This window comes from Suricata suricatta, chromosome 10 (genome assembly GCF_006229205.1).
Source record: "Suricata suricatta isolate VVHF042 chromosome 10, meerkat_22Aug2017_6uvM2_HiC, whole genome shotgun sequence".
Lineage (NCBI taxonomy): Eukaryota > Metazoa > Chordata > Mammalia > Carnivora > Herpestidae > Suricata > Suricata suricatta.
In genome coordinates this window covers 133,177,983-133,204,226 of record NC_043709.1, presented here as the reverse complement: position 1 = coordinate 133,204,226, position 26,244 = coordinate 133,177,983, and the positions used below count along the sequence as shown (strand labels likewise).

Sequence of the window (26,244 nt, the reverse complement as noted above, 5' to 3'; positions counted from 1 at the left end):
GAAGAGAAAATGAGTGATGGAGGCAGAAAGAGTATCTACAAGAACAATAAAAGATTTTCTAGCTCAGCAAATGAATTTAGGTCATATTTTGAAAAAAAAAACTGAAGTCAATCCAAGTGAATTCTCTTTATACAATATGATAAAATGATAGAATTAGAAAAAAGATAACTCAAATATGTAATTGACTAAAATATTGAAGATAATGGGGTGCCTGGGTGGCGCAGTCAGTTAAGCCTCCGACTTCAGCTCAGGTCAGATCTCACGTTCATGGGTTCGAGCCCCACATCAGGCTCTGTGCTGACAGCTAGCTCATTGCCGGGAGCCTGCTTCTGGTTCTGTGTCTCCTTCTCTCTCTCTGCCCCTCCCCCTCTCAGGCTCTGTCTCTCTCTGTATTAAAAATAAATAAAACATTTAAAAAAATTTTTTTAAATAAAAATTAAAAAAATAAAATATTGAAGATAAATGAGCAAATACACATAAAAGTATTCAAGTTTCTTTTCTTAATGTTTATTTTATTTTTGAGAGAGAGAGAGACAGAGACAGAATGTGAGTGGAGAAAAGGCAGAGAGAGAGGGAGACACAGATTCCGAAGCAGGCTCCAGGCCCTGAGCTGTCAGCACAGAGCCCAGTGTGGGTCTTGAACTCAGAGACCTTCAGATCATGACCTGAGCTGAAGTCAGATGCTCTTGCCCCTACAAGTAAGCAAGTTGCAAATTCTGTAGCTATAAATTTGTCACTGAAAGGATAGCCTAGGGCGAAAACTGCCTCCTAGTCAGTCCCTCTCAGGTTCTTGAGTTACTTAATGGACCATCTCAGAGGTATTACTATGTATTGTTTCTGTTTTGGTGCTCAGTTAATAAAATGTTTACACAGTTTAAAAGTACTCGTAATATATTCACATTTGATGTGCTTCACACACACACACACACACACACACACACAACTATAACCTGTATGTAGGTTAATATTACATTAATTTCTATTTAGAGATAATGAAATCTAGGTTCACGCAAGGACGTATGACTTGAGCTGAGAAGTTTCAATGCCTTAATTTCAACAGTTGACAGTAAATTTTGTAGTTCGTCATAGTAAGAATGCTGTTACCACACAACTTAGCCATGTTTGCCCACAGTTTGCGGCAAATATTAAAATATTTGAATTCCCATCTGTCTGATTTGTTTGTCTGTCTCTCAGTTAATTCCCACTGCAGAGTAGGAATGGGGAAAATGCGTATTGAGTCACCACATAGAACAAGCATTAGGTTGGCTTTCTGAGCATGGGAATTCCAAGAAAAGATCTAATAATACCTTAGGTGTTACATGAATGTTGACCTCCAAGTTTTTTAGGTACCCTTTAGACTTAGTATACTATTTTTTGGTCACATTTTTTAATGTTTATTTATTTTTTTATAATAGTTTATTGTCAAACTGGTTTCCATATAATGCCCAGTGCTTCTCCCCACAAGTGCCCCCCACCATGACCATCACCCCCTCCTTCCCTCCCCCTCCCCCTTCAGTCCATGGTTCATTTTCAGTATTCAGTAGTCTCCCTTGATCTGTGTCCCTCACTCTTCCCCGCTCTCTTTCCCCCTTCCTCTCCCCATGGTCCCCTGCCAGGTCTCTCCTGTTAGACTTATGAGTGCAAACATATGGTATCTGCCCTTCTCCACCTGACTTATTTCAGTTAGCATGACACCCTCGAGGTCCATCCACTTTCCTACAAATGGCCGTATTTCATTCTTTCTCATTGCCATGTAGTACTCCATTGGGTATATACACCACATCTTCTTGATCCACTCATCAGGTGATGGACATTTAGGCTCTTTCCATGATTTGGCTATTGTAGAAAGTGCCGCTATGAACGTTGGGGTACATGTGCTCCTATGCATCAGCACTTCTGTATCCCTTAGGTAGATCCCCAGCAGTGCTATTGCTGGGTCATAGGGGAGTTCTACTGATAGTCTTTTGAGGAGCCTCCACACTGTTTTCCAGAGCAGCTGCAAGACTTGGTATACTATTTAATTTTTGTAATGTTTATTTTTGAGAGAGCAACCACGAGTAGGGAAGGGCAGAGAGAGAAGGAGACGCAGAATTTGAAGCAGGCTCCAGGCTCTGAGCTGTCAGCACAGAGTCTGATGCGGGGCTCAAACTCAGGAACCATGGAATCATGACTTGAGCTGAAGTCAGATGCTTAACCAACCAAGCCACCCAGGCGCCCTGGACTTGTTATATTATTGATTGATATAGATTCAAATAATAAGTGTGTGTTAGACTTTCTACAATTTAGGGATATTCTTAACAGCTTCTAAATACTTACGTCATTTTATTTAAATTTTGTAACAACCCTGAGATCTTGGTGAGGTTGCTCTATTTTACCCTTGGGTAAACTGACTCTAGCATAAGCAATTTGATTTTGCACAATGAGTTAATGAAGAACTAGAATTAGACGTGGTGTTTTTCAAACACCTATCACATTACAGTTAACCCTCTGTTTCCTATCACCCGTTGTGAGAAATAAGCCCATCGACCCAATCAAAGGAGGGACAGAACTCAGAGCACAGTTCAGAACACAGTGAAGCCAGGCTTTAATCAACATTCCTGCAAGAGCAGGCTTTAATCAACATTCTTGCACACTCGGACAGTTACAGCAGACAGTTTCTCACCTGGCACACAAGTCCCTCCCCTGGTTCCTCATTGGCTGAGCACTACAGAGGTAAGTCCCTCCCCTGGTTCTTCATTGGCTGAGCACTACAGAAGTTACAGCCTTACCCAGATGTCACCTGTGCCCACGTAAGGCAAACAGTAGTCTGGTTCCCTGAGTTGCCACGGGGACTTTCAGTCCCTCCTCCCTTTGTTCTTTAGCACCTGCTCATTGCAAATCCAGGAAAATAAACCCGCCAGAGAGGGGAAACAGAACCAGGAGGTGAAGTATCTATTTGGAGACTCCATTGTGGTGGGAGGAGTGGGGGGGGGGGTGTTCATACATATTTCCAATAGGTTTTTACAGCCTGTTAATTAGACAGCACAGCTTTTATTTATAATTTCTGAAAATGAGTCATCTCCCTTACTTCCCACACCCACCCTGTTTTCTTCTGAGTTAAAATCCTCAGTTTATTTCCCTTAAACAATGCTATTCCTCCACAGTTAGTTTTCCTAGCATGGCGGGGAAGGGCAAGAGTCAGGCCTGCTTTTCTTCTGGGGACCTCATTACCTTATGGAACCCACTTGTTTGACTATGTACCTCTTCAGTCCATATTAACTGTGAACCCAGGGTGCTCCGGGTGAAAACAAGTTTGCTTGGCTTATGCAAACGTATGAACAGACAACGCCTGTACAAATGTCCAGAGCAGCGGTGCCCGGGGAGAAGGGGCACACGAAGGGCGTGGGGGGAGACATCAGCTCAGAGCTGGGATAGGAGAGCCTGCAGGGCCCAGTACACAGTTAATGCAGACGTAGGAGTTTACCACGCAAAGTTGGGAGCGTGTTCCATGCAGAGAGAACAAAGTAGTTCAACCCCAGGGCAGGGGACACCAGGATGCTCCGTGGAGTCACTGAGGGCCTCGGGTTCTCCCTGTGATATTTCACAGTGTGCAGACAGGGTTCTTTGTTTTATATAATCTTCTCTGCATCAGCATGATGAGAACTATCGGCTCCTCAAAACTTATAGCAGGACTACAAGGATGCAATATATGAGTACCGTTATCAGACAGTAAACTACAGGCATGCCTGAGGGCTCAGTCGGCTGAGCGTCCGGCTTCGGCTCAGGTCATGATCTCATGGTTCGTGGGTTCGAGCCCCATGTCAGGCTCTGTGCTGAAAGCTCAGAGCCTGGAACCTGCTTCGGATTCTGTGTCTCCCTCTCTCTCTGCTCCTCCCCTGCTCATGCTCTGTCTCTCTCAAGTATAAATAAACATTAAAATGTTTTTTTAATTATAAACTACAAAAACAAAATGTTTTGTAAAATTATAGTGTTATGGGCTAAATGTTACCGTCTGCACACACCCCACACCCCTGTGCACCCAACCAACAAAATTCATACATTGAAGCTTTAACCTTCAGTGTGACTGTTTTTTGGGTAAAGAAGTAATTAAGGGGGCAGGCACCTGGGGGGCTCACTGGGTTAAGTGGCTGACTCTTGATTTTGGCTCAGGTCATGATCTCAGGTTTTGAGAGACAGAGCGCTATGTCGGGCTCTGTGCTGTCCGCTTTCTCTTCTCAGCTTGTGATTCTTTCTCTCCCTCTCTCTCTGCCCCTCTCACACTGCACATTGCTCTCTCTCTCTTAAAATAAATAAACTTTTTGTAAAAAGAAAGAATTAAGGTTAAATGAGAGTGGAGCCCTGATCCCATAGTATTTGTGTCCTTACAAGAGGAAACACCAGAGCCCTGGTTCGCTTTCTCTGCTGTCTCCCTTCCCCTCTCTTTTCCTCTCTCTCTCTCTGTTTCTCTCTCTCTCTCTCTCTCTCTCTCTCTCTCTCTCTCTCTCTGCACATGCCCTCACCAAGGAAAGGCTCCTTGAACATAGACCCAAGAAAGCACCCAGGTGCGGGAAGAGAGGCCTCACCAAAACCCAAATGAGCTAGGACCCTGAGCTGGGACTTCCCGCATCCTGAACTGAGAAAATAAATGTCCATTGGGTGAGCCCCCAAGTCTGTGCTGTTTTGTTATGGTGGCTGGAGCATGGTGTACATACAGTACTATTTGTGTGCCCTTAATTAGACATTCAAAAACACAGTCCACGGGCACCTGGGGGGCTCAGTCGGTTAAACATCCGACTTCAGCTCAGGTCATAATCTCACAGTTCATGGGTTCAAGCCCCGCATCGGGCTCTGTGCTGACAGCTCAGAGCCTGGAACCTGCTTTGGATTCTGTGTCTCCTTCTCTCTCTGACCCTCCCCTGCTCGTACTCTGTCTCTCAAAAGTAAAATAAAACATTAAAAAAGAATTAAAAACACACACACACACACAGTCCAGAAGACATATTAACTAGCACCATCATCTGCAGTAGCAACGCGCAGGGACAGCGTGCTCCTTGTCACACGTCACTAATTACTGTGATGAAGTATGAAACGCTCTGCGGTTGCCATTGGCAACCAGGACAGAGGAACCGTTGATGCTGCCGTGGGCTTTTTCTAAGTCATACTTACAGAAATGGTAAATTTCTTAGAGGTTTGTGAAAATAAAACTAACCGTTTTTCCATGACTCGCTCCTGGGAGCCTGGGCAGGCACCTCTGCGTGGCAGCCTCTCCTACGTGGCTGTCTGGACGCCACGTCACAGCCACGTCCACGCCCCATGTTGGGAAGGACGAGAAAGTCCACAGCAGTGAGCACTGACGTAGAGGTGACCAGATGCGCGGACATTTCTGCCCCGTCGGAGCTTACACTTCGTGACGGGGATAAAAGCACACTGAGGAGCGTGGTCTGTGCCCGAGGGTCCAGCTGACACGTACCGGCTCCCGGAGCATGGCCGACCCAAGATCAACCCTCCAGGTGCCTGTTCATCCCTAGTGGGGAGAAGAGAGGGGACCCTCGGAGCCTTCCCTGCAGGTTCCCCTTGCTTCTTACCCACACTTCCCCCCTCCCCACGGCTCTGCACACCACGGGGAAATTCAGCTTTTCCCAAAACAGTGTGCCTACGCACTCTACTGTACCCAGAAGACTGTGGCATCGTCTATACCCCGGGGCCGGGTCTAGTAGTTTTAACGGCTGAGAACCACTGAGATGAATGAGGAAATCAATGATGATTGTGCTGTAATGTGACCCCCTATCTCCCCCGTACAGCAAAGTAGTTACAGACATCTGTCCCATGAAGCCACAGTGAGGGCACTGGGCACCAGGCGGGGAGAGGCAGGGTGGCGGGGAGACAGAAGGCTGGTTTTGTACACGTTGCATTTGGTGTCCCTATGGGACTGTCTGGGGGCCAGCTCAACTGACAGTAGAACATGTTCTGAATTTTCTTTTTTTTTTTATGTTTATTTGTGAGAGACAGAGAGCGTGAGCAGGGGAGGGGCAGAGAGAGAGGGAGACACAGAATCCCAAGCAGGCTCCAGGCTCTGAGCTGTCAGAGCCCAACGTGGGGCCTGAACCCACGAACTGTGGGATCATGACCTGAGATGAAGTCAGAGGCTTAACCAACTGAGCCCCCCAGGCGCCCCTGTTCTGAATTTCTATGGAGAGACCCTCGGCAAAGGTACAAATACTAGAACTACCCGCCTGGGGTCCATTCCAGAAGGTCTGGGAGCAGAGAGGCTATCCAAGGAGGATGTGGGATGCGAAGGAGAGCGATCTGAGGAGCACCAGCCCTAAAAAGAGGAGAGCCCAGGAAGAATTGCTTGGATCTGGGCCGAGCGATAGCAGGTAAGGGCTGAACTCGCCAGTGGGTTTCAGGCATGCGTGGTCGCTGCAAAGAGAGGTCAGGCTTTGAGGACTGAAGGGCAGCCGAGTGATGGAATCGAACATCTGAAGTCTTTCAAGAAATATAGCTCTAATGGGAGCTGTCGTCTGGGATTCACAGAGAAGCTTTGGGCTGTCACAACTATTGTGGTGCTGCTGTCATTTAGTGGACCCTGCCAGGGAATCCGGACGTCCCGCAGGGCCTGGAGAGCCTCGGACACCACATAGAGCCTTCCACGTCCAACCCAGTTTTCTGGCGTGGTGCTGGACACTCATACAAGTGAAAACTCTATCTGTGCCCATCCAAGTTTCATTAACACACACACACACATACACACACACACACACACACAGTTTTGCATGGTTTTAACACACACTCAATTTTATAGAAATTCAATTAATGTGCAAATCAAGAGAAGATTGTAGCTTGCTTCAGAAAGGTACCCCAAACTCTTCACATCTCAGAAAAACACATCGTAGAGAACGCTGTTACTTGCAGCATTGGAGCTGTGGGCTCACTGTACCTCACCGGTATTTGAACTGTATCTGTGACCACCACACTCCTGATCTCGGCTCAAGTCATGATCTCGCGGTTCATGGAATCGAGCCCTATGTCGGGCTCTGCGCTGACAGCATGGAGCCTGTTTGGGATTCTCTCTCCCCCTCTCTCTCTGCCCCTCCCCTGCTCTGTGAACATTAATAATAATAATAATAAATAAATAAACTTTAAAAGTCATGCTTCTGGTTATATAACATAGTCTGCGGATTCTGTATCAAGCTCATAAAGGAGGATGTTGGTGAAAGCGCTGGAAACCTCATGTTTCCACGGTCCTACAGCCCCTGGACTCTACCTCACCTCTTTTGCTGAGAACGACCCACTACTCCTCTATGGGGCTGGGTTCCTGGGGCAGTGTTTACACTGCATGACTCGGCTCCTAAATGTAACTGATGAGCCTGAGGTGTGATGAGAGCAAAGTAGGGCCAACTGTATACGTTCTTCCTGGAATTTGGATTTTGATTTCAGACACCGGTCACTGTCCGTGGGTGGCCCAGGCTGGCACCCATGCCTATTCAGGAGAATGGTCTGGTACTTTTGATCTTGCCCACCCAAACGAGAGCAAGTTGGTTTGCTGGTAGAGAACATAACAAGACAGCAAAGAGAGGGAAGGAATCTTGTCACCTTGGGTGAAGACAGGTGTCCAGGCCTGGTCCCCGGTGAGACCCAGGACCCCCTCTGCACCTGTGTCTCCCTTTAGGTGCCTCAGACCTTTAAAATAGCCCCTCCCCCAGCGTTTTGCTCCTACAGAGACGCGGGGTTTTGCTAATCACAACCGAGAAGCCTTGCCTAAGTGTTTTAATTTCCATTTCATAGTGGATGTTAATTAATAGTTATTAAATGAATTAATGTAAGAATAAATGAATGCATAAATTAAACCAACGACTTCAGATGGGTTTTGAAATGTTCATTAACAACAACATAAGGCTTTTTATTATTTCTTCCCACAAATTATCTAAATCTGTTGATTACATTTTCTTTCCTAATTCTAGCCTCTCCCTCCCCAAAGAGATAGTTTGTCTTTCATGTACTATTATTATTAACTTGTTCAAAAGCCTTGTTTGTCTTCATTTTATTTAAAAAACTTTTTAATGTTTATTTATTTTTGCGAGAGAGAGACAGAGCGTGAGCAGGAGAAGAGCAGAGAGAGAAGGGGACTCAGAATCCGAAGCCGACTCCAGGCTCGGAGCTGTCAGCACAGAGCCTGATGCAGGGCTCGAACCCACCGCTAGTCCATGACGCAAGCCAAAGTCGGCCGCTTAACCGACTGAGCCACCCAGGCGCCCCTTTGTTTTGTTTATTTTTTTAATGTTTATCTATTTATTTTTGAGAAAGAAGGACAGAGTGTGAGCAGGGGAGGGGCAGAGAGAGAGGGAGACACAGAATCCGAAGCAGGCCCCAGGCTCTGAGCTGTCAGCACAGACCTCGAGATCATGACCTGAGCCAGAGTCGGATGCCTAATGGACTGGGCCCCTCAGGCGTCCCTCAAAAGGCTTGTTCGAAATGAAAAGACTCAGTTCGTGTAGCGTGTTGTGTGCGGGGCAGGGGTCCTCTCCTGCATGACTCACTAGGCAACAAGCATCCAACACGCAGTACTTAAAATTGTATTTTCTAATGTTTAAAACAGCTAATGCTGGGGGCGCCGGGGCGGCTCAGTCGGTTAAGCGTCCGACTTCAGCTCAGGTCATGATCTCACGGTTCATGGGTTCAAGCCCATGTCGGGCTCTGTGCCGCCAGCTCGGAGCCTGGAGCCTGCTTTGGATTCTGGGTCTCCCTCTTTCTGCTCCTCCCCCAAACTCTGTCTCTCTCTGTCTCTCAAAAATGAATAGATGTTAATAAAAATTAAAAAATAGTTACTTCTTATTTACAGATCTGCCTACAGGTGTAAAATGAAAGGTGATAATTTTTAAAAGCTATAAGAAGTGCTAAGGACTTCTCTATTATTGGATTGTTGTGTTGTGTATTAAAATTGAGAAATGCACTTCATAAAATGGTTTCATTATTAATAATTTAATGCATTATTAAATTCAAATTTTGAAATATTCTAAGGGAATAAACTGTGCTACACACCCAGTCTACCATAATCTCATATTATGGCTCTGTGAACATTTTATGTCATATATTTCTTAATTTTTAGGTATTTAAATATATGAACATATGTATAATAGTCCCTGAACCAGAGTTTTATGGGGAAAACACTGCACATCATATTGTATATTCTTCTTTGCTATTGTCTTTCACAGTCATATTTCTGCACTAATTTTATTTTACCTGAATTCAATCACATGTTTTAAATCACTTGTGTTCCTAGTGCTAGAAGGATCTAGACTATTGTAGTTCACATCGCCATTAAAAAAAGAAAACGAGGGGCACCTGGTGGCTCAGTCAGTTGAGTGTCCGACTTTGGCTCAGGTCATGATCTCTCGGTTTGTGAGTTCGAGCCCTGCATCAGGCTCTGTGCTGACAGCTCAGAGCCTGGAGCCTGTTTCTGATTCTGTGTCTCCCTCTCTCTGCTCCTCCCCTGCTCATACTCAGTCTCTGTCTCAAAAATAAAAAACATGTTTTTTAAATTTTTTTCAAAGAAAAGGAAACATAAACAAATTGTTCGCTAATCACTGGGTGGTGCTCTTTCCCGTGCTCAGTAGAGAATGGAGTTAAAAGACGCCAAACACCCCAGCCCCTCAGGTGAGGAGGCAAGAGTGTCTCCCTGAGTGTTTCTTGCTGGGCGGGATGAGGGCAGATGACAGCCTTTACTAGTGCTCCTGGGTCACTGATTACGTGGGATTCTGGAGGGAAAGGCCACATTCAGGTGTCCTGTGCCATTCTCAGGTATTTGTTGCTAAAGCGTGTGTGCACTCTGGGCGCACACACGCGCCTGCACACATATGCACTCTGGGCGCACACACGCGCACACACTCATGCGTGCACAGCCATGTGTGGATAACTCCTAGTCATCACTTTGACCCCCTCTTCCCTTTCCTTCCCTGTCCCTCTCTCTCCAGGTGCAAGGTCCCAGCGCTCTGTAGCTCTGCCCCCATTGTCACTGGGAGCTTTCTCTCCCTGTCTCCCCTGCAGCACCTTCACAGAGACACCCCCTTGGTGGGATCAGAACAGGTGTCTCTTGCCCTCAGGGAATGCAGTGACTGGGAACTCCAAGTCCCCCCCCCCCCCCGCCGCCGTGTGGTTTTAATCCACCTGCTCCACTCTGATATTCCACTTCTGCACCAAAGAAACATTTCTATGCTTTACAGCTTCCCCCCACCCCCGACCTCCCGGGAATCCTGCTTGCCTGTCGGACACCGGGAGCAATTCCTCCTCTTTATGCAGAAAGCGTTTCCTTCCCTCTTCCGTGGGTGTCTTCTTTATCATCCATACCTCTGAGTTTGTAAAACACAAGCACAAACAAAAAGCAAAAACAAAACTACATTTGTCTTCTTCCTTCACGTATATAAATTCGCTAAGCGCAAGGACCCGGGTCGAGCTTGTTTGTACCCAGCGCTGAGGTTTTCCAACAAATGAAAATCAATGCGGTTTTTATTTGACTCCTTGAGGCCAGAGTGATAACGCGAGACACAGAGACATTACGTTCTGCTAAGGTTTCAGAAGATTTGATTTTTGGTGCACGAAATCATGCGAGAGAATCTAATAGAGGAAGTGCAGCACTTTAAGTTTTGAGGACACAGGGTAACGTAATTAGGCCAGGAGGGAACAGCAAACTCAAGATAAAAGAATAACTCGAATCAAACGGACTCCGAAGAGTCCACACAGTGTGAGAGAGGGAGGGAGAGGCTGGCTGAACCGGACAAGCGAACTGAAAACGAAGACTCTAGGACTTTGTCCCCAGTAAGCAATGAGAATCGAATGGAGCTTCTCGAACGTCTCGAGGGGCGATAACACCTGAAATAACGAGGGGGATCAGTGGAGGCCGCACTGTGGTGTCTAACAGAGGCTAGCACTGATTCTAGAATAATCCCATCGGCACCACTCACAGGTTCTGGGCCGTGGGGGATTAGTTTAGCCTGTCTGGGCCTCAAGTCTGTCATCTCCAAAGAGGTTCTGATTCTATGTCAGACTTGCTTTCTCATCAATTCTGGGTGTTTTTAAGGGAGCGCGGGGAGAGGGAGTGCACCGGAAAGGCGCTGTCGGTCTTGGAGAAGGAGTCGCAGGAAAGGAGGCTGGAGGGGGAGCTAATGCCAGCTAAGCCGATGGTTCCAGACTCTCCGCAGCTCAGGGTACCCACACCTGCGACCCAGCGTGCTCGTCTTCCAGGCTCAGTGTTCTCTTCCTGTCAATGAAGGGAGATCATCCCCAGCATCTTGCAACATGAACAAGTTTTAAGTGCATTTGTCTTTGCAAAACTAGGATGGTAGAATGTTTTCAAAACTGTCTATTGTAGAGTTGCGCCGCGTAGGCCCAGCTGTGATGCCATAGTCTGGGTTCTGGCTCCTTCTGAGGAGTGGACAAGGAACAGGACACACAGACGAGGGCGCTGGAATGTCTCCAGGCTCCCCCTGCCCGGGAACACAAGGCTGCCCTGCCCTCGGGCTAGGCGTGTGGGCCACACCTCCTTCCACAGAGCGCGGGAGAGATGTAATGAACACCAGTGACCAGCAGGGGGAAGCGTCACACTCTGAAGCGTCACTGATGGGTTGTCCGGTCAGTTTTTCGTCTCACTATTCTTTTCCAGCTCTCCTGAGGTATAGTTATGAGTAAAATGATAATATATCAAAGGTATACACCCTGATGGTTGAAAGGATCGCCAGAGTCAAGCTAACATACCCATCACATAACATAATTAACCTTTTGTATGCAAATGCTTAAAACCTGCTTTCTTGGCAAATTTCAAGCACAGTATACACTACTGTGTTATTAATTAGAGTCACCAGGGCGCCTGGGTGGCTCAGTCGGTTTAGCGTCCGACTTCGGCTCAGGTCATGATCTCACAGTTCGTGGGTTCGAGCCCCACATCGGGCTCTGTGCTGACAGTTAGCTCAGAGCCTGGAGCCTGCTTCAGATTCTGTGTCTCCCTCTCTCTCTGACCCTCCCCTGCTCATGCTGTCTCTCTTTCTCAAAAATAAATCTTGTAAAAAAACATAAAACATATTTTTAAAAAATTAGAGTCACCATGCTATGCATTAGATCCGCAGAAATTATTCATCTTGTAACTGGAAGTAGGTTCCCTTGGACTCTCAGTCTCCCTATTTCCTTCATCCTCAGTCCCTGGCAGCCAGCAATCTACTTTCTGTATCAATGAGTTTGCCTTTTGCAGATTCCACGTGTAAGTGAAACCCTCCAGGATCTGCCTTTCTCTGACAGCCCTCGGCATGATGGAGGGCCAGGCTCACCCCTGTTACTGTGAAAGGGAGAATTCCCATCTTACCTTTCCATTCTACTTGACCTTCTTGTAGATTTTTTAATATTTGAGAGAGAGAGACAGAGACAGAGACAGAGCATGAGTGAGGAAGGCACACAGAGAGAGGGAGACACAGAATCGGAAGCAGCTCCAGGCTCTGAGCTGTCAGCACAGAGCCCGACAAGGGGCTCAAACCCACAAACCCTGAGAGCATGATCTGAGCCAAAGTGGGGACGCTTAACCAACTCAGCCACCAGGTATAGATTTTTAAGGAGATATGGACATAAATACAAAGGTAGGAGAATCACTGACATTTGACCTCAAAGGAACACAGACATAATTACCAACGGCCGGTGTGTGTGTGCAAATAGCCCACGGAGGATCTGCACGTTTTCACACTCTTGAAAGACACGGCTGTCTTCAGACAAACGCTCCTCTAGGCACCGGAAACACACAGCTTGCTTGAAAAGCCTCTATTTTGCCCGAAGAAAACCATTTAACATAGTATTCACGGTTGTTTGGCTAAGCTTCTGGCTTTACCATGACTTGCTTGCCCACATTTCCAAATCACTCTGACTAAAAGGAAAAAAAAGTCTTTCGCTAGAAATAACCCCAAAACATGATTGAAAATTTGGTATTTTGCATAGTCAGAAAGACTTTTCCTGCTTCGAACATGTCTTCTCTGTAACCCAGATGTGCTTTTCAAAGCCTTGGAATTTCCTCTTTTTGAAAATATGTTGAGCCAATGGAATTTTTAAAGAAAATAATTATTTCCTGAATTTAGCTCTGCTGAAAGAGCACACAAGACTTGCAATCAGGCTCTTTGTAAATGTTTTAAAGTTTTCCTGGAGCTTGTCACGTGCAGATGGAATGAAGGCGCTGGGGCCCCACGGTTAACGTAGACTTTGACTTTCTTTTAAATGAGAAAGTGCAGAGAGGTCAAGAAAAATGTCCCCACGTGTACAGTATCGCTACTCCTTGGAATCTGAAAACCTCCATCTGTGATATTCAGAATCCTGACTGGCCATTATTAGTACTGTCCCCATGAGAAGATTCCTAGTAAAATACAGTGGAGAGTGGGTAAGCGTGTGGCAACGGCAGGAGGGCTCCCCTCCGTGTTTCTGCTTGGAGAGGGTGCGTGGACATTTCCACCTGCAGTCCCAGCAGCGCTGCCGCGTTCCCAGGGCTCAGCGTTTTGGCCGCCACCTACCATGGGCAGTCTCTTGTTCTTCATTCTAACAGACGCGCGATGGCGCTCACTGTGCTTTAATGTGAATGTGTCTCATGGCTAAAGTGTGTATGTCCTGTTTAGTACAGGGTCTGTTCAAGTCTTTTGTCTGGTTTTTTAATGCTTCTGTGCTGGGAGCCGCGTCGGCCTTGCTGGATGACACAGTCACGGCGAGGAAATGGCAGACGTTCGCACGGCTCCTGCCATGAGAGGCGAAACCGGTATCTCCTTCCGCTACTACTGCTCATGTTGAAAATAAGCCTGTTGTCATTAATTGGGCCTCACAGCGTTCCGAATCAGACCCATGTTCCCCACACAGTTACCCCATAAGAAAAAACATTTTCCTGTCCCTGCATAAGAGATTTTAGATCAAAACATTGCAGATGTTTGACAAAAGGCTCTTCTAATGAGCCTTGCAGACCCAGACATAGACTTGAAGGGGTTAAAAACACAAGAATTTCATTTAAGTCTGGCCTGGAGAAAAGGGGCCTAAGTTGGAGATTAGAAATAGAAGACAAGGTCAGATCACGGTCCCTTCCCAAGGTCTACACTCTACAAATACCCTCCCTTGTACTAACTTCAGTTATGAGGATGGATAAGAATGTGGGAACCCAGGTCCAAGGCCAACACACATAGCGCCCCATTGTGCCTGCATCAAAGAAAGGGCTTTCTCCAGCAACTTGTTACCATTCTTTCTTTTGTGGTTAATGAGTCAAACAAAATAACTCTTAGCCTATCCACATACAACCTAACCTATCTTTGAATCATAGCCTTACTAACTTAAATAATATGTATGTTATCTTGTTTTCTACTAAAAACATCCTCTTTGGTTATAAGATTTACTCAACCTCCCTGTAAGTACGTTACATGACTTGGTTGTAACTTGATAATGAAAAACAAAGTCATAATTATTGGCAAAAAACCAACCTGTACAAAATAAGATAGGTTTGTTACTTGCTTAATCTGGGGGGACTGACGCCAAGAATGAATGGGTTGGTTCTATAAGAACACTTCTGCAAAACTTGTTTCTGTGCACTTTCAATAATTAAAACATCACTAAGAATTAGTCACTGTAAACAATTTCTATTTTCTGATGTCATGTTATTGCTTCACCAATAGAAAAGACACCAAAGCAGACTGAGCAGAGATGCCTGCCTGGTGATCAGAAGGAAACTTGAGGCTCTCTCACTCCCTTTCGCCAATACCATCCATCCTTCAGGGAGCCCTTGACCCGCTAGAGCTGGACTCTGGCACTTCTGCTTTTCTGCCATTGAATTTGGAGACTCTATGTTCTGAATGCTAATTATTTATTAAACACAAGTTTTGCTAATATTTTCTTTTAGCAAATCTTTTCATTTTCTTAGAGGTCTTCCAAAACTCAGAAATTCCTAATTTCAATTAATTCTATTTTTTTTATTTAAGGGTAGTGCTTTTGGTATTAGGTCTATGAAATCATTGCTGAACTCAAGATCAAAAAGCTTTTCTCCTATGTTTACTTCTAGAAATTTAATCTACTTGAACATTTAGGTCTCTAATCCATTTAGAGTTATCTCCTGTATCCATTGCAAGGTATGGCCTGAGGTCCAGCATTTCTGCATTTCCAGCACCATCTACTGAAAGACTGTTTTTCCTCAACTCTGTGACCTCTGCAACTTTGTAAAACATCAGTTGACAGTGTTTAGCAGGTCTGTTTCTGGACACTCCTGTCAGTTGCATTGATTCAAGTGTCTGTCCTTTGGCTAAGACCCTACTAACTGTCTACTGTAGTTTTATAAATGTTTATTTATTTTTGAGAGAGACAGAGAAACATAGCATGACCATGCATAGGGAAGGGGCAGAGAAAGAGGGAGACACAGAATCCCAAGAAAGTTCAAGGCTCCAAGCTGTCAGCACAGAGCCTGACGCAGGGCTCGAACCCACAGACTGTGAGATCATGACCTGAGCTGAAGTGAGACACTTAACTGAACGTGGTCTGCTTTTCAGTTCAGTTTCCAATTACTCATTGCTAGCATACTGAACTGCAATTGATTTTTAGATCCATTGATTTGCTAATCTCCTGTATCTGTTCTAGAAACTTTTTAGTAGACTCTTTTGGATTTTCTACTTAGACAAACATAGTATCTGTGAATAGGCAGTTTTATTTTTCACTTATAGACTGTATGTCTTTTATTTCTTTTTCTTCCCTTATTGCACTATGTAGAATGACTGATAGGAGACATCTCTGTGTGTTCTTGATTTTAGGAGGAAAGTATTCGGTCTTTCACCAATAATATGATGTGAGCTGTACGTACATTGTAGATCTCTTTTACCAGATTGAGGCAATTGTGGGGGTTTTTTTAAATGAATTTGATATTGAATTATATCCAGTTTTCTACATCTAGTGAAATAAGCATTTGCTTTTTCTTCTTTAATCTGTTAATATGGTTCATTACATTAATTAATCTCTGAATATTGAATAATCCAGAATGAACCCATGGTTTGCCATTTTCACATATTTCTGTCTCACTGCTAATATTTTTTAGGATATTTGTGTTTATGTTAATGAAAGATACCGGTCTGTGGCTTTATTTTCTTGCCATGTCTTTGGTTTGGATTTTTGAGTAAGACTAGCTTCGTAAATTGAATTGGGAAGTGTCCCCTCAACTTCATTAAAGAAAAAAAATTCTGTAAAATTTTTATTATTTCCCCCTTAACTGCTTAGTGGAATTCCCCAGCGAGACTTTCTGGGTCTGGAGTTTTCTTTGTTTGAAGCACCTTACTTACAAATTTAACTACTGTAATAGATATGGAACTAAGAGTTTCAGGAGTTCCCCCAATAGATGCTACATTGGTGTGAAGATAATTTTGAGCTAAAGGCAATCAAAACCCAGCAGATTCAGGAAAATCTCTTTACTTTCCTTCAACTGCCTAAATTTACATTGGAAAGGAGGCCCCCTACTGGGAAAAGAGATTACCGGAGATTACAGGTTTACCTACAAAACTACCCAGATCCTAGGGAAGCCTGTGTTCTCCAAAGTCTCCTCCCGCCTTCCCGTGAATGGCCTCAATTCTCCCCAGACCCCCACCCTCCTTCCCTCAGCATATTACAAAAGCTTTGATTGTCCAGCTGCCTCTTGAGTCTTCAGGTCTCCCGTATAGCCAGACTTTTCTCCTCCTAACCAGTTTGATGTCATTGTAACTGGCCAGCCACGGAAGCTAGAAGGGTAGAAGTAAAATTGCTCCTGCATGGAAGTACTATTCTAGTTACTTATTTCTTTTTTATATATTTACTGAGAGAGAATGAGACAGAGCGTGAGCAGGGGGAGGGGCCGAGAGGGAGACACAGGATCCGAAGCAGCTCCAGGCTCTGAGCTGTCAGCACAAAGCCCAACGTGGGGCTTGAATCCACAAACTGTGAGATCAAGACCTGAGCCGAAGCTGGACGCTTAACTGACTGAGCCACCCGGGCACCTCTCTACTTACCTGTTTCTTAAGTGAGCTGGTATTTGTTACCGTTCTTTCTTCGTGAATGTCCCGAGAACTCCCCAGCTGATTCAGAAGCTGCTCCCCGAAACCACCTCCAACATGAGGACAGGGACCAAGGCGTTCTCATTCACTAACGTTTAATGTTTTAGTTATTTATTTTGAGGCAGAGCGAGTGGGAGCAGGGCAGGGGCAGAGCCTGATGCAGGATTGAATTCACAAACCACGAGACCATGACCTTGATGAGGTTTTGGGGGGAAGGAGGTGGTCTGGAGCTGACGACCAAGAAAGAATTCTTGAAGACCGTCTTTGGGGCAAAAAGGTGGTTTTATTAAAGCACAGGGACAGGCCCCGCGGCCGGGCCGGGAAGAGTTGGCCTGGGGTTGGGCAGACTGGCTCATATTAGAATATGGACTTGCTTATGAACAAGTAATAAATTGTATTATTTATCTTGAATGTATCATAGATAAGCTGCTATATAACGATTGCCACTTCAGATAGCTGTGAAATTAGGTGATTAACTAGTTGTTACTTAACCTTCCAATTTCTGTATAAGTCTAATTACATGAAACAGAAGTTGGTGTTTTAATTTTTTACTTTGCTTTTCTGTTTGGAGTGTCATTGTAACTACTGTATTGTAAATGATGGAAAATAATTGCATATGTTAAAAAATATGAAACTTTATAAAGTAAAAAATAAATAAATAAAATTTCAAAAAAAAAAAAAGAATATGGACTTGGGGAGGTAGAGCCAAAAGGGAGGCCTCCCGAGGGACTCTGATGTGCGAAGAGGACCCTAAGATCCTGGAGGCCACGCCGTTGCCAAGCTACTAGCCGGGCGTCCACCTCAGGACGAGAGGAGGTTCCTGGAGAAATGTTCCACTGGGTATTTGCCTCAGGAGCCTGTCCATGGGCTGCGGGTGTTGAGGAAACTTAATTTTAACTGCCATTTCCTTCTTGCCTGTGTTCCCACATCACTCTGGAGGGGACAGTGATACTGGAGATCCAGGGAACGGAGTCCACAGGCTTCAGGAGATGAGATCACCGTTGTCTTGTAATTTACAGGGTATTTGTAAACTGATGGAGACTCCGTGTCCTGCATGACTGTGATCCCTACCAGTTAGCCGTTTGTTTTCTTTCTTTTCTTTTGTCCCTGGGCAGCCAGGAGTGCCTGACGAACACCACATATCCCACAGGGTGGGGAGGTGCTCGCTTGTGCCTGGCCCTCAGCATGCCGTGGGGTCTCTCAGCCAGAGCCGCAATCTTGAAATCTTGAGCCACCCCGGTGTCCCCACACCCGCGAGTCAGGGGTTCATCCATCCGGGTTTGTTCCTAAAGCGGCAGAGGGGGGTGTTAGGGCCTCAGCAAAGAGCAGCTTCTCACCAGGAAGCAAGGGTTTGCATCATTTATCTTTGGTTTCCAGAGAAGGCGCATTCAGCTCAGCAAAGAAACTTTTCTCTCCAGAACTTCCTCGCCCCTTAGAGAGGTCATTTAACTCAGCACTGGAGACCCCTTGGCTCGGCAGTCAAGAGCGAATCCCCTGTCAGTTCGAGTCCCAGCCCGCCCTCGGTGGGGACAGCTCCCCTCCACTTCCATTCGGAAAAGAGTGAATGACCATCAAGTCAGGTCAAGACCATTTGAAAGGCTGGTCTCCGTTCCACCTCTTGCGGCTCAGCCTCCAGACCTTCCTGAACAGGACCCGCCTTCCTCGCAGGGGACCCTGAGCATCTTCTCAGGCCCTCTCATGACCAGCCCGAGCGGTCCTCCTTCCTCTTCTAGAAGCCGTGTCTCAGAGCCCATGTCATCACCAGAACTGTCAGAACACACGCAGCGTCTCAGACTTTATCCTGTTTGCAAACCAACAAGCCAGCATGTCAAGGATGAGGGAAACAAAGGCAAGAAAAATGGCAGTTTAAATTAAATTCCCTTACAGCCTGCGGCCTGGGGACAGACGTCAGGGATGGGGTGGGACACTCCCCAGGACGGGTATGCGGCCTTAATGCCGCCATGTTTACACTTCCTGTAAGATTTAATATGTGGAGTCAGAGAGGAGAGGAGAGACCAAGTTATGGAGCCAAGAAAGCCTTTATTGGAGTCTGCGGCCCCTGGGCAAGGGCAAGGTTCTGTGACTGAGTAGGGGTTGAGTCAGGGAAGTCGCGCAGGTCGGGAGGGCAAGGTGTTTTATGGGTGAAAGAGCTCCGGGTTTGGTCTTGAGAGGGCAGATTACCAAGTGAGGGCATTTTAGGGCCGTGGCGGGGTGGGGAGGGACCTGGAGCTCTTCTCCGACCCACAGCAAAATGGCCGCTTAGCCGCCATCTTAAGGTAACTCTTACACTTTCTTATGAACTAAAAGCAACCTTGACAAGAGCTAAATAAATCTTCAGGGTCCTGTGAGACCCTGCTTTCAGGCTCCAGAAATTCCTTGGGGACTTCCGGTGTCTACACCCCCTCCTCCCTCCACAAACGTGCAAGTACACAATCACTCGCTCCTCACAACCCAGTGCAGCTTCCTGCCCACGGTCTCTCTCCGTGGTTTGACAAAATCACCTTTTGGCACCAACAACGTCTCAAGAATTCTTTCTTGGCCGTTTGCTTGCGACCCCCACTTCAGATTTCATCACCGTGAACGCAGGTGTTACAGCAAATGCTGGGCGCCCAGGAGACCACCCACACGCACTCGGGGAATCAGGAGACTAGACGGGTTGTTGTGCCACCGCTGCGGCCCAGTGGAGTCGGCTCCAGAGGCTGAGCCTGGGACCCTGGCATCAAACTTTGGCCTCGGCCTCCTTTCAGGGCCAGGAAGGGGATGGGGGGTGGGTGGGGGAGTGAGAAAGAAGAAAAAGGGGGAGGGGCCCTTATCAGTGATGCTGCACAGGGAGCTGGTGGAGGCAGGAGGCAAACAAGACAAGGTGACAAAGTATGCAGGGGGACTGTCCAGCCTCAAGCATCTGGCTGGTGTCCCTTTTCTCTTGTTTTTACCAGATTTTCTTCTCAGCAGAAGGCACGAAGCCACTGAGGCAGAGACCAAGGACCAGGAGTCAGAACAAAAGCAGCGGCCAGAGCTTCATGCTTGTTTGCACGGACCCCCACGCCCTTCAAGCCCCACAGGTGACAACTGCCAACACAGCGGTCACCACCGCAGGGGTCACACTGCAGGAGAGGAATCGGAGCTTGCTGCGTGCGGTCAGTGTGGCCACTCCTTCGCCAGCGGAAGCCATCGTGCCCTCCCTCACGGCCAACGCCTGCCAATGCAGCGCTGCTGGACATGACTTTGTGCGGTGGGAGCCCTGCATTCCTGCCATGTCCCTGGCGCCGTGGTGGAGGTGTCCCCAATAAATTCTTCCTCTAAATCTTTAAAACAATTTTTTTTCACCATCTTAAGGTATGTCTTACAGTTTTTTGTGGTTTTTTTTTTTATGGTTACTCATTTATTTTTGAGAGACAGAGACAGTGAGAGCAGGGGAGGATCAGAGAGATGGAGACACAGAATCCGAAGCAGGCTCCAGGCTCTGAGCTAGCCATCAGCACAAAGCCCGACGCAGGGCTTGAACCCACGAACCATGAGATCATGACCTGAGCCGAAGTCGGACGCTTAACCAACTGAGCCACCCAGGCGCCCCTAAAACAAATTCTTTTAATGTTTTATTTATTTTTGAGAGACACACAGCACGAGCAGGGGAGGGTCAGAGAGAGGGGGAAACACAGCATCTGAAACCAGGCTCCAGGCTCTGAGCTAGATATCAGCACAGAGCCCGACATGGGGCTCGAACCCACAACCATGAGATCATGACCTGAGCCGAAGCCGGACACTCAACTGACTGAGCCACCCAGGAGCCCCTCTTCCTCTAAATCTTAAAATTGACATTGATTTGCAAAAATGGTTGGCCAGAATTAGGAACATTAAGTGTCCAAATATCGATCCAAATCTAGTGGGACTGGCCATTACTGACTGCTGGGAAAACACCATCTCCCTTTTCTGCTACCAGCAGGCATCAGACGTTTGGGTAGGGATGAGCCTCTTTGCGTCCCGATGAGTCTCATTCAAAATTCCTTAGGACTTCTTCATGCCCTGCAAGTCACCAATTCTACGCATGATACACTCAGTCCTCCAAAGCTGAAAGAAGCCGCTTTACCTGTCCCTGGAATCAGATGGTTGATCATTGGCTTACAAGTCCCACCAACTTCATTTTCTAAGTGGACAGACACTCCTGCCGTCACACAGTGTCGATGCTCCCCACCCCTTCCTCCTCCTCCTCACCTTTTCGCTCATGAGCATTTACTCCACCTGCACATCTGTGGGGAAGCCCTGGCGTTGCCTGGTCTTCAGACACTTATACCTGTATGTCTGCTCGTAGTCCCAGGGGATGTCCTGCACGAAATTTATGTTTGTGGGCGTCTGGGTGGCTCTGGTGATTGAGCGCTTAACTTTGGGGCAGGTCATGATCTCACAGTTCATGAGTTCAAGCCCCACATTGGGCCCTGTGCTGACAGCTCAGAGCCGGGAACCTGCTTCCGATTCTGTGTCTTCCTCTCTGCCCCTCCCCTGCTTGCACTCTGTTTCTCTCTCAAAAATAAATAATCACTTAAAGAATTAAGATTTAAAAAAGATCACATGTAATACGCCTCACTAGCATGATTTCCTTTTCCTGTCCTCCTGTTGCGCCCTCGTTATGCCCCTCCTGGCTCTGGTTCCATTATGGTCCATTTTCCACCACGTGGAGACAGACTAAGAAACCCGAGACTCATCGGCAGAGCTCCTTTTCCCAGTACGTGTCCAAAGAATTTTCCCTCCACAAAAACGTTTGGAATTCCAGATCCCTTGCATCTGCGTTGTCGCCTTCTGCCTGAACTATCTGTACCGCTGCCCAGAGTCCTAGCTCCCCTGAGCCCATTCTCCCGCTGCCATCGATCCAAAGTCTACTCCCGCTCATGCTTTGTTCCTTCTTAATGGTCTTTTAGAGACGCCTTCCAACCGTCAGATGCACATTTTCCAGCACGCTAAAAGCGGGTCTCTACCACAAGCCTCTAGTTTCATCTCTGCTTACCTTTTCCCGGAAAATCAGGGCCTTACAAAAGCCAAACTGCTTGTATTTCTCTGACTCTATTGCGCTGCTCACACTATTTCTTTTCCTGGAATTTTTATCACCATTTTCATTATGAAAACATCCTGAATCTTTTTTTTTACATTTCCACTCAGACAGCCTCTAATTAAGAAATCCTCTTTGATTTTCTAGGCAGAGACAACTCTCCTCCATTTGTTTATACAGTATTATAATAGGTAATTCATATATTTACTATATATAGGTGTGTATACACATGCACGAATATTTGAAGGTAAAATTATGTATCTACATGTTTGCTTTCCTAATGAGACTAAGCTCCCAGAAAACAGGGCATAAAAGTAAATTTAACAAATATAAATAACTATGAAAAATAAATATAACAAGTAAATATAAAAACATTTATATGTCTGTGTCTTACTTCTAGCCTAGTGTCTAGCCTCAGAGAATGTACCCAATAACGCTTGTTGAACTGTTCCAGGTGGAACAGCACTGGACTGGGTGGATTCTTGAGGGAAGACGAGAGTGCTATTTGTATTTCACTGGCCAGTATCCTCGCCACCGCATTAGGTATTGCTATTGGCCAAGTCAGTAGAGACTACCCTCTTCTGTTTTAATTGTTCAGAATAACCTTTAGGCTCACAGATCACCTTGAACATATGACGAATGTAGAGAATGCTTTAACCAATACATCTAGCTCTGAATATACACACCAAATTTTGTGTGAAGTTCCGGGAAGTTCATAGACCTCTTGCCCTCCCTCCTTTCCAAGCCTTGCCAAGGCTTTCCACCTTGAGTTGTTCAATAGGCATGGTATCCGTGTAAGGATTAGGATCCAATAAGGGGAGACAGGATGTATGCACATGAATGAAGAGCCCTGAAAGAAGGCTTACATTAAAATAGAGCCAGGGGGTCCTCTTCCAACTTTTGGTGGAGTGAGTTGGTGGGGATACGGTAAGAGAACGTGGGGCTGCTTACCTTGAGGGCATCCCTCAGTGTCCGCCAGCTACTGACCATCCAGGATATGACAGAGTTCACAGGTCCCCCACGGGGTCTGCCAATGGCCAGGGATAGTGGTGTTGATTGGGGTAGAGAATTAAGAGGCACGAGCCCTAATGCTTTGAGAAGAAACAGTGGGCTAATGAGGAGGGTTGAACGGTGACTACAGGACAGCCCCGCAGGGAAGGGAGATGATGCAAACGTGCAGACTGAGGACAGGTCAGTCCTTCCTGTCTCCGGGTGGGCCGTTCCGTCCGGCTCTTCGATTCCGCTGACTATATCCCCATCAAGTAGGCCCACTGTCAGTGAGTTTCCCCAACATATAAACATATAAATACCCCAGTGACAACCTGCTACAAAAACAGTAAAAGTAGCAAAATAATTGAACTCCCAAGACACAGCATCTTGACTATAGTGTTTTAGTTTTTATCCAATATCTTTTCATTTACAACCAAAATTCTGTAAGGAGTAACACGAGGCCACATTTCCACATTTTACATTTTCACTTTCCATCCAACGTAAATCTCACTGCGATTCATATGAATTACCCTGAAACCCATCGTGGGGACGTCACCAATCAGGGTTCAGGTGACCGATTTTATTCTTTCAGCAATTTTTCAGCTGGGTGTCTAGGATGTCATTCTGTAAAAACTGAGACACCTTTGGCTTTAAATTTCAGAAAACTTAAAATGAAGTAATTTATAAGGTAAATGTGTTATCTCAAATGACTTTGCCATATCCCTTCATAGGAGACCCCAATATCTGGTGTCCCCATGGTTGATTAATCATCAGCTCATAAATCATCAAAGGCACTGTTCCGTTTCATGTTGTTCTTGTGTGTTCAGACTTATGCTTATCAGGGGGTTTTGTGTGTGTGTGTGTGTGTGTGTGTGTGTGTGTACATGTGTGTGGCAAGACAACACAACACATGCCAATGTCCACCCAAAGCAGGGAGACTGTTTCTCCCCATGCATTTCTGTGAGGGCCTAAAACCTTTTCCAGAAAGCTTCAAGCAGCCCATCCTGACACAGGCCCCAGAGCCACCACCAAATAATGAATCAAAATCTTGGGAGAAAAGATCCCCATTTCCCTTGGGACTTCTCAATAGTGAGATCCTATTTGGCCTGAGGTACCATGCCCACCCATTAGGGACTCAACCTCATTGGGGAACGGACCACTGTGATGGGCCTGCACTAATCAGGGTTTTCCGGATTCCCGCAGAAAAGAGACAGGGAGAGTTCTGCCAGCAAGGAGGGAGGGGGTGATGCTTGTTGGACGGACGCTCACTAACGCCTGCTGTATACTTTTCTACTGGAGTGTCTGCTTATCCTTCACTACTTTTTAAAATTTATTTTAGAGAGAGAGAGAGCATGAGTAGGGGAGGGGCAGGGAGAGGAAGACAGAATCCAAAGCAGCTCCAGGCTCCGGGCTGTCAGCACACATCCCCAGCGGGGCTTGAGCCCATGAACCGTGAGATGGTAACCTGGGCGGAAGTCCCACATTTAAGCGACTGACCCGCCCAGGCGCCCCTCTGCCTATCCTTTAAATGCTCCTGTGGACACTTGCTCAGGCCCCTTTCCAAGCCTTTTCTTTCTCCACTTTGAAATCTATTTTTCTACCACAGATACCCTGCCTGTGTCCGGGCATCGGCTCGGGCAGTAAGACAGCAAATCTAAACTGACCGCTCCTCTGCCTGCAAACACACCCCCCACGAGGACGCACACACTCACACAATGACGCGCACGCAGACAGATGTGCTCGTTCCAAATCTTTACTTCTGTTTAGCGGTTGCTTCTCTCGGCGTCACGCCGTCTGCGGGGCTTGGGCAGCAGCGGCACGCAGGTCCCATCTTCACGCCGTCACACACAGACACAGTCACGGACGCGGCCCACGTCCACGGCCGGCCGGGTGCGCTCCGTCCCGGCGGCTCATTTGTAGGTCTTCATGTGCCACAGCCCGTCGTTGAGGTAATGGATGTTCTCGATGCCGATGCCTTTGTTGACTTTCTCAATGTCCTCCGCGGACATCTTCATGACCCCGACACACAGCGCGTGCTGCTTCCCCTCGGCCATGATGGCCACAACCGTGTCGGCCGCGGCCGGGTAGAGCTTCGCTCCGGGAGACGTTAAGCCCGGACACATGATATTGGCTCCGCTGAGCACGAACTTGATGGCTCCCTTATCGACCTGCTGGTGCGGCAGGATGAACGGGTATTTGTGCAGCAGCCTCAGCGTCGGATAGAAAGGGCCTTCTCTTTGTCTAAAGAACAGTAACTCTCCGTTCACCGTGAGGATCTCTATGTGCTCGTGGCATCGCACTATTTTGACCGGATCCTTCTTAGGCAAGATCTGATTCAGCCACGGTTCGATGCCTGGGAACTGCTCTATCAGCTGGTTCTTAATGCCCTTAATAACTGAGGTTTTCAGCTGGATGCAGTTCGACACGTTTTCTTTCTCGTCAAATTTCTTGAACATGATCCAAGGCGAAGGGGGCGGCGACACGAACAGCCCCGAGCGGGGAAAACCCTGAAACACCGAGCGTCCGGCACAGGCGCTCACCGGAGGACGGCCGGCAGGAACGGCGGCGGCGGCGGCGTCGGTGGCGGCGGTTGATAACCGGAAGTGAGTGCGCTTTACGGCTCTGCGGGAAACCGACTTCCGCCCCCTCGGAACGCGGCGCGCAGGCGCCGGCGGTTCTGCGGCCGCGGATTGGCCCCCCCCCCGGGCGGAAGCGTGCGGGGGCGGGACTTGAGGAAGGGGCGGGTCGGAGGGCGTTCCCGCGGCCGGAAGAGAGGAAGCGGAGGGGAGGGTGGTTTCTACTTTCATTGTGGGTAAGCGGGATCGTTGTCCCTCCAGTGACCCGGGCCGTGGGTCACCGCGAGGAGCCGGGTCCCAGTCTTCGCTCCCGGTCCCCCGCGCTCACACTCTCCCTTCTCCCCACCCACGTCTGACACTGTCCTTGCAAACCCCTGAATGCATCCCCCTCCCTTCAGAGTCCTCTGCACCCGAACGAGCGAGGAGAGGCTTCCGGCAGGGAAGACTGCACTTCTTGTAGGATTTCAACCCTTTCCAGGGTATCCAGACTCACTTTACGGCCGGAACGTGGTGCCTCCTGGCCAGTGCCACACGTGCTCCTGGAAACCGCGTGCGTCCTGCTTTGTTTGGGTGCAGCGCCGACTGTGCCCCGCAGGTGGAT

At 47.2% G+C, this 26,244-nt stretch overlaps 1 protein-coding gene and 1 long non-coding RNA gene across 3 annotated transcripts in view; both read right to left on the bottom strand.

Moving 5' to 3' along the window:
• Positions 1-26,244, bottom strand: part of LOC115303818 — a 47,569-nt gene that overhangs the window by 17,561 nt on the left and 3,764 nt on the right. The gene's annotated exons all lie outside the window — the stretch shown is intronic.
• Positions 24,805-25,675, bottom strand: LOC115303816 (malignant T-cell-amplified sequence 1). The gene has a single exon (XM_029953752.1). The coding sequence runs from the start codon at positions 25,521-25,523 to the stop codon at positions 24,978-24,980; it is 546 nt and encodes a 181-aa protein (XP_029809612.1). The 5' UTR covers positions 25,524-25,675; the 3' UTR covers positions 24,805-24,977.

Bases quoted from the DNA above. Each gene is read 5' to 3' on its own strand.
- LOC115303816 (XM_029953752.1), bottom strand. From the start codon at position 25,523: ATGTTCAAGAAATTTGACGAGAAAGAAAACGTGTCGAACTGCATCCAG.